We start from the raw sequence: 8,337 nt of genomic DNA on the forward strand, positions 1-8,337 counted from the left end.
TTCCCTGCAGTAAAAAAATGTTTCATTTCGGGGCTTTGGAGCAAAAGCAGCGCCCTGGGGAGGGATGGAAAATGGAAAATGGAAAATGGTTCCTTCAGTGCCATTCCCAGCTCCAGGAAATGTGTGGGATCACATCCCAGAGCTGCTTCCTGCACGGATCCGAGGGAAGCAGGAAATTCTTGGCATGAGCCAGGGCTGGAAATCAGGAACTGGGACTTCCTGGATGTGGATTTTTCTCCTGTGGCTGCAGTTTGATCTCAAATCTTCTTTGCCACGGGCAGGGATGGACCTGGAATCCTGGAATTCCCTCCTGGGCTGTTGGAATTCCCGTGGCTGTCCCGGTGTCCCGGGCAGGTGGGAAGGATCCAGCTGCAGGAAAAGGATCTCTCCGGGGTTTTTTGGGAATTGGGACTGGGAGTGGCAGGATTTGGGGGGGCTCAGAGGAGTAGGGGGCTGTTCCTTGTAGGAAAATTCATGGAATTGTGGAATGGTCTGGGATGGAAGGGATTTAAACTCATCCAGGGACACCTTGACTGTCCCAGGGTGCTCCAAGTCCCATCCAGGGATGGAATATTCTGGGGGGGGATATTTTGTGGATGGGATATTCTGGGACATTCCGTGTGTGGGATATTTTGTTGATGGGATATTTTATGGGATATTTTGTTAATGGGATGTTCTGTGTGAGGGGTATTCCAGGATATTCCGTGTGTGGAATATTCCGTGGGTGAGATATTCCATGTACAGGATTGTGTGGGATATTCCACGCCTGGGATATTCCGTGTGTGGGATATTTTGTTAATGGGATATTTTATGGGATACTTTGTTGATGGGATGTTCTGTGTGAGGGATATTCCAGGATATTCCATGTGTGGAATATTCCGTGGGTGAGATGTTCCGTGTGTGGGATTGTGTGGGATATTCCGTGTCTGGGAAATTCCGGGACATTCCATGTGTGGGATATTCCACACCTGGGATATTCTCTGTGTGGGGTATTTTGTTAATGGGATATTTTATGGGATATTTTGTCGATGGGATGTTCTGTGTGAGGGATATTCCAGGATATTCCATGTGTGGAATATTCCATGGATGAGATGTTCCGTGTATTCTGTGTCTGGGATATTCCGTGTGTGGGGTATTTTGTTGATGGGATATTTTATGGGATATTTTGTTGATGGGATGTTCCATGAGGGGGGGATATTCCATGTGGAGAGGATCCCACCAGATCCCTGTTGTGGCTGGGGGCTCTCCCCCTCTTCCCAAGGGAATTGGGATTGTGGATTTGGGATTTGCTGTGCTGGGAGGAAACCCCCGGCAGCAGGGAAAGGCACATCCCAAAGGAAGGGGATTTTAAGGTGTTTTAAACATTAAGAAGGAAAACCCAAGTGAGCAGCAGCAACATCCCCTGGAGATGTTCCCTCCGGGATAAATAATCATGGAATTACCCCCAGGACAGGAATTGGGAACCTCCTCCAGCTCCAAACACCTCAAAAATTGGGATAATTGTGACTCTTTACCCCTTGGGATGTGTCCTTTGGCCATGGGAGGTTTCCAGAGGGTGGGAAGGTGACAAAGATTTGATTCCCAAGCAACAAAAAATTCCTGGAGCAGCATCCCTGCATCGGATCTGATTTGTTCTGGGAGGTGTTTATTTATTTGTTTGCTGCTCCTGCTTCCTCCCACCCTCCCAAAATATTCCCAGCAGCCTCTGGAATCCCTGATTAAATTCTAATTATAAATTCTAATTATAACCACGGAATTTCTTCCCCCCCCCCTTCTCCAGTTTTTCCCGCTGCAGCCAGGTTCAAAAATAGCCCTGGCCACCCTTCAAAGGGGACGGGAATTTTTTCTCTGGGATTTTTGTCCCGTATTTTTGGTCCTGTCACCCTGCCCAGGGCCGGAATAACACTCCTGGCTTTTAATTAGCTCCTCAGGGTTATATAATCCCGGGATTTGAGGATTCCTGGGGCACAGAGGGTTCACAGGGCAGGGATGACCCTGCAGGAACATCCCGGCCTCTCTCTGGCACCGGTGCCAAGTGGGATGAGCTGGGATGCTCCAGCCTTGTTCCCTCAGCCAGGGATTTCATTAATTAGTCAATGAATGAATGAATGAATTGGGATTTGAGGAGGAACCTGCTCACAGCCTGGTGGCTGCTCAAAGCCCCTCTGGGATTTTGCTGCCCTTGGCATCATCCTAAAAATAGGGTTTGTGTGGTTTTCATGTGGGGTTTTTAACATCGTTATTTTTTATTATTGTTTTAATAAGAAGAGTAGGCACGGGCAGGATTAGGCAGGAGGGAGATACTGGATCAGTAGGGCTGGGATGATCCCAAATTTCCTGGGACTGGCTGGGCCACAAGAGGGGCTGGGTTTGGAAGTTTGGGGTTGTCCTCGGTCACTTTTGGCTTCTTGCAGGGCTGGGGACATGGGTTCTGCCTGTGTGTCCCCCCAAAATCCCTGTGTGTCCCCAAAAAATCCCTGTGTCCCCCTCCAAAATCCCTGTGTCCCCAAAACCCCTCTATCCCCCCCAAAAATCCCTGTGCCCCTAAAATCCCAGTGTCTCCCCAAAATCCCCGTGTCTCTAAAAAATCCCTGTGTTCCCCTCCAAAATCCCAGTGTCCCCAAAATCCCTCTATCCCCCCCAAAATTCCTGTGTCCCTAAAATCCCTGTGTCCCCCTCCAAAATCCGCGTCCCCCCAAAATCCCTCTATATCCCCCCCAAAATCCCAGTGTCCCCCAAAATCCCTGTGTCCTCCAAAATCTCTGTGTCCCCCTCCAAAATCTCTGTGTCTCCCCAAAATCCCTGTGTTCCTAAAATCCCTGTGTGCCCCAAAAAAACCCAGTGTCCCCAAAAAATCCCTGTGTCCCTCTCCAAAATCCCTGTGTCCCCCCTAAAAATCCCTGTGTCCCCCCAAAATCCGTGTTCCAAAAATCCCAGTGTCCCCCTCCAAAATCCCTGTGTCCCTAAAATCCCTGTGTCCCCTTCCAAAATCCCTGTGTCCCCAAAACCCCTCTATCCCCCCTCCCAAATCCTCCCAGAGCAGAGGGAAGGGCTGGATCCCCGCTCAGGGGAGCGAAGGGAGGGCCCTGCAAACCGAAACTAAAACCCCAAAAAGCCACCAGGGAAGCCGGGATGTTTTAGGAAACCCCCGGAGGATTGGGGGACAGCTGCATCAGCACATCCCAGCTCAGCTCTTCCTTGGTTTTCAGCGTTTCAGCTCTGGAATGACACGAGAGAGAGGATTTTATTCCTGGCATGGTTTGCTCCTTGGAAAAGCTGGATAATCTCAGGAGAAATCCACGTCCCCCTCGTGTTCCAGGGATGAGAAGTGCTGGTTGCAGGAGTGGTTTTTAGGTTCTTTCTCCTTTTCCCCCAGCCCCAGGAGCTGCTGTCACCTCCTGTCCCCTCCTCAGCGCTCAGCTCACAGCTCTGAGACCGAGATAAGAGACCCGGAGCTTCCTTTTCTTGTCCCCACCCCTGTCCCTGCCACCACGAGCTGCTTTTTGGGGCAACAACTCGCTGCCACCTCGCTTAAAAACTTTGCTGCCACCGTACCGAAAAAAAAAAAAAAAAACCAACCAAAAAACCCCCCAAAACACCAAGGAAACCCAGGGAATCCCAAGGAATCCCAAGGAAACTCGCCCCTGGGGGATGCTCGATGTCCGCAGGAAGCAGCAAATTTCCTCCTGCATCCTAAAGCAGCTCTGCCCCCCTCCAGATTTTTGGGGTTCCCCCGTGGTTTTCCGTGGATTTGGGAGCCCCTGAGGCGTGCCCGGGGATGGTGAGGTAGGAGCTGCTCTCTCTCTGTGTTTCTGAATTGCGTTTTTCGTTCATTTGATTGCTCTGAGAAGGGGGGAAAAACCGAGGGGACCGAGCGGGGAGGTTGTGGGGTGGCACAGGGAGGCGACGCTTGGGCAGAACGGGAGCACATCAGGGAGGGCTGGGAGTTTCAGGGGTGGAAACTGGGATTTACTGGGCTCCTCAGCATCACTGGTGAATTCCCTGCGTGGTTCTCCAGTTACAAAATTCCCTCTGGGTGCTGCTTGTGCTGGGAAAGGGGGTGCTGGGATTAAGGAATGAATTCCTGGGAGTTTCGGTGCTGCTGCAGCCCGGCAGAGGCGATCCCTGCTCCGGCACGATGTTACTCGATTTTTATCTCTGCTCCACCTGAGCGTCCTTGTATGTGCTGAGAAATCCCTCGTGGGGTTCCACATCCTGATTTTGGGGGGTGCTCAGGCACCCCTGGGTGGGATTTGTAGCGAAAAAGTGGAAGAAATGACGATATTGGATCAGCGGGGAGGTGTGGGAGATGCTGAGGGCTCTGTGGGGCCCGAACTGCAGGGCAATGAGGTTTTGTGGGGTGAGAGCTGGGAAAGGCTCTGCTGGAGCAGGGAATGGGGTGGGGAACGATCCCTTGGCCAGGCTGGGAGGGGTGAGGGCTGAGGAAAACTGGGAAAACCAGGAATGGAGCCAGGGCAAGGTTTGGGCTGTGGCTGAGGCCTCGTTTGAGGCCTTGGGGCTCTGTTTGAGTGGAAAGAGGAGCTTTCCTTCAGTATTTGTTCCCTCCTTCCCTGGCCCTGCAGCACTCCCAGGGATTCAGAGGATGGAAATATTGGTATTTTACATTCTCCTTTACCTCCAGAGCATCCCAAACTCCTGCACCACCCTCATTCCTCTTGCTGCATCTCAACAGCTCCTCCGGTTCTGCTCTCTCTGGGGTTGTTCTGCTCCACTGGACCAGAGCAAAGCAGCTAAAAAAGCTCAAAAAACCCTTTTTTTTTTTTTTGCCCCAGGAGGAAGCCTGGCACTCACACAACACCTGGGCTGCTTTTTGGGGTGGTGATTTAATGCTCCAGCTGGGCCTGCAATTGAATTTTAAATTGTTTGATGAGAATAAAATCATCTGTAATGCACAGGCTGGTAATTGCATTGATTAGAGGGAGTTTTAAAGGATTTTTTCCCTACTTTTAGGGCTTTGGAGAGCAGTGGGAAAGGCTGAGGTTAAAGTGGAGCGCAGTGAGTAGAAAAGGGGGATTTCAACAGTTGGATTGAGGGAATTAAATCAGAACATTTGAAAAACGAAGGCAAAAAATTGCCAATCTCCCACTCCTTCGGGGCTGAGGCATCCAAACCACCTCGAGGGCCTGGGCTGCACCTTTTTAACGGGGAGAACGTGGAAAAAAGTCCTCAGGGAGAGCCCCACTGGGAATTTCCTGCTGCAGGTGCCAACTCTGAGCCCCTGTGGGACACCCCGGTCACACCCTCACGCTCTGGGGCCTCTGTGCTCTGGTTCTGTGTGGCCTTCCTGTCTGCACAGGGGATTTTTGGGTCATGGTGATGGTTTTTTTGTGCCCTGGTGATGATTTTTGTGTGTTCCTGTGAGGTATTTTTGTGTCCTGGTGATGCTTTTTGAGTCCTTGCGATGGTTTTTTGGGCACCCTGGTGAGGTATTTTTGTGCCCCGACGATGCTTTTCATGTCCTGACGGTGCTTTTCATGTCCTGATGATGCTTTTTGTGCCCTAGTGATGTTTTTTTGTCTCCTGACGAGGGTTTTTTGTGTCCTGGCGATGCTTTTTGTGCCCTGCTGATGATTCCTCCCCTTCCCTGGCTGCTGTTCCTGACAGGAATTTTTCGTGCCACTCGCCCCTGCAGTGATTCCTGCCTGTTCCGTTGTCACCCACATTGAACAAACTTGAATTTCCTGGGCAAAATCTTTGCTTTGGACACCTGAACCACCTTTTTCTGTGCCAGATCCTGAATGTGCTGCTGCTTTTCCAGGAGGGGAATGAATGGGAAGAGGGATTTGTGCCAGGGGCAAGCGTGGACTGGAATAATTGAGATAAAAAGGGCTGAATCACCGGGAGTGGCTGAGTGCAGACTCCTGCTTGTGTCAGATGTGAATTTATATTAATTAACAATTAATGCCAGCTGAGGCTCCAGAGCCTGGAAATGGAAGTGGCTGCTCCAGGTCCCTGCCAGGAGGGTGGTGCCTGCTCCTGTTTCTGGAAGGAAAAAACTCCTGGAGTGCTTTTCCTGCTCTCCCTGGGGTTTGGATGTGCACTCTGCTCTTCCTGAGGCTCTGGCCAGCACCTCCCTCCTGTCTCCAGGGATGGGATTGAAGCTGGAATTCGATGACAGGGTCCTAAAACTGATCTTAGCAACATCGTTTAGTTAATCCCTGCCTAAACCCAGCTTTTGGGTGGAAACCACCCTGCCCAGCCCCCATTTCTGCATTTCCCTCTCCACTTCCCTTTTCCCCACATCCTGCTCCCTGGCAGGGGGTGAGGAGCCGGGCAGGGCTCCGTGCCTGCAGGAATCCCTCATTTCCCGTGTCCCTTTTTGCATTTTCCAGGTGGTTCCACCCCAACATCAGCGGGATTGAGGCTGAGAAGCTCCTCCTGACCAGGGGTGTCCATGGCAGCTTCCTGGCCCGGCCCAGCAAGAGCAACCCCGGGGATTTCACCCTCTCTGTCAGGTGAGGAGGAGCTGCATGGAGCTTTCCAGGTATTCCTTGGAATAAAAGGATCACTGTAGGATCTCTCCAGAAGCCCCCCAAATGTCCCAGCTTGGATTGTCCATCCCTGTGCTCCTGGCAGTGATCCCACGCTGATGCCAGGGCAGGGAGGAGCATCGGCCCCGCGGTTTTCTGCTCAGTGCCAGCAGGGATGAATCCCCTCCCTGAAATTCCAGAGGGCCTAAAAGTGGCTGCTTTGGGCTTTGTTCGCTGTGTCCGTGAGGGATCCCAGGGAGGGGAGGAGGAGCTGGATCACCTTTCACTCCTTTCACTTTTCTGTATTTTTCTACCCCTTTTCTGTTATTTTTTTACCCCTTTTCTGCTATTTTTTCCCCTTTTTTTCTGTTATTTCTTTCCCTCTTTCTGCTATTATTTTTCCCCCTTCCTGTGATTATTTTTTTACCCTTTTTCTGTTATTTTTTTACCCTTTTTCTGTTATTATTTTTTCCCCTTCCTGTTACTATTTTTCCCCCTTTTTTATTATTAATTCCCCCCCATTTTTGTTATTATTTCTCCCCCTTTTTTGTTATTATTTTTCCCACCTTTTTTGTTATTATTTTTCCTCCTTTTTTGTTATTATTATTTTTCCCCCTTTTTGTTATTATTATTTTTCCCCCTTTTTGTTATTATTATTTTTCCCCCCTTTTTGTTATTATTTTCCTCCCCTTTTTTGTTATTATTTTCCTCCCCTTTTTGTTATTATTATTTTCCTCCCCTTTTTGTTATTATTATTTTTCCCCCCTTTTTGTTATTATTTTTTTTCCCCCTTTTTGTTATTATTATTTTTTCCTCCTTTTTGTTATTATTTTCCCCCCTTTTTATTATCATTTTTCCCCCTTTTTTATTATTATTTTCCCCCCATTTCTGCTCTCTCTGGGACAAAAAGAAGAGAGGAATGAAAGGAGGGAGAATCACATTTCCAGAGGGAGGTTGGAGCACTTCCTCCTCCTTCAACATTTTATGTTTAATAACATTTTGATTACAAATGGAGCCAATTAATGCCCTTAATTAACGATGAGATGCAAGTTAAGAGCCGAGCAGCATCAGCAGTGGAAAATCTGACCCAGTTCTGAGACAAAAAATGTCCCCAGAGTGGTGACACCTTCCAGGAAAGGACATTTCACGTGGCCCACGCGCTGTGTGGAGCTTTTGGTTACAAAAAAGGTCATTTTTTTACCCCTTTCTGTCATTATTTTAAAAAATTTTACCTCCCAAATCCCTGCTTGAGGGTTGCTCTGTAGTTTTGGGCATGGAAAATTTCCTTGCAGGTGCTCACTGCTTATCTGGCTGAAGCTGCACCAGTTTTGCTTCTATTTCATTCATTTCCCCCGCTGATTATGGCCCCAAAAAGGGCATAAATTCTGGAAAATTGAATAAAAACTGAGAGCTGAGAGCTTGGGCAGCCACCTTCCCCCCGGCCCTGTTGCACACATGAACAATGTGTCATTATTCCCTCTGGAATTGTATCCTGACAGGGCTCTTCCAGGGGTTTTTATCTCTGAACTGGCCAGCTCTCTCCCTCTCCATTTCCTCCTTTCTGAGAAATCAAAGCCTTTCAGAGGAAACAATTCGGATATCTCGGAGAAAGTCCCGAAAATAGAGGTGGCAGGAGGAGAAAGTCCCTTCAAGCAAACAATAAATCCTCTTCCTGCTCCTTTGAAACCCCTCCTTAGGCTGCTCCAAGGCCTTGGGAAAGGCAGGGAAAGGGAAATGCAGGAAAGGATGGGATTTGGGCTGCCCAAATTCCATCCCACGTCCTGCTGCGTGTCCAGAGGAAACAGCAGTGCAGGAATCAGGAAAAGCTTTGCCCTGAGGCTCTGGG

The 8,337-nt window shown here is 49.4% G+C and overlaps 1 protein-coding gene across 1 annotated transcript in view; it reads left to right on the top strand.

The window, feature by feature from the left end:
- Window positions 1-3,455: 3,455 nt before the first annotated feature.
- LOC103622297 (tyrosine-protein phosphatase non-receptor type 11) overlaps window positions 3,456-8,337 on the top strand; it is an 18,437-nt gene continuing 13,555 nt past the window's right edge. Inside the window, 2 exon segments of the mRNA XM_008641217.2 lie at window positions 3,456-3,786; window positions 6,354-6,476. Of these exon segments, the coding sequence (XP_008639439.1) occupies window positions 3,779-3,786; window positions 6,354-6,476 (131 nt within the window). The 5' untranslated portion in view covers window positions 3,456-3,778.

The sequence above is a fragment of the Corvus brachyrhynchos genome, unplaced genomic scaffold (genome assembly GCF_000691975.1).
Source record: "Corvus brachyrhynchos isolate BGI_N302 unplaced genomic scaffold, ASM69197v1 scaffold68, whole genome shotgun sequence".
In the NCBI taxonomy this organism is placed as follows: domain Eukaryota; kingdom Metazoa; phylum Chordata; class Aves; order Passeriformes; family Corvidae; genus Corvus; species Corvus brachyrhynchos.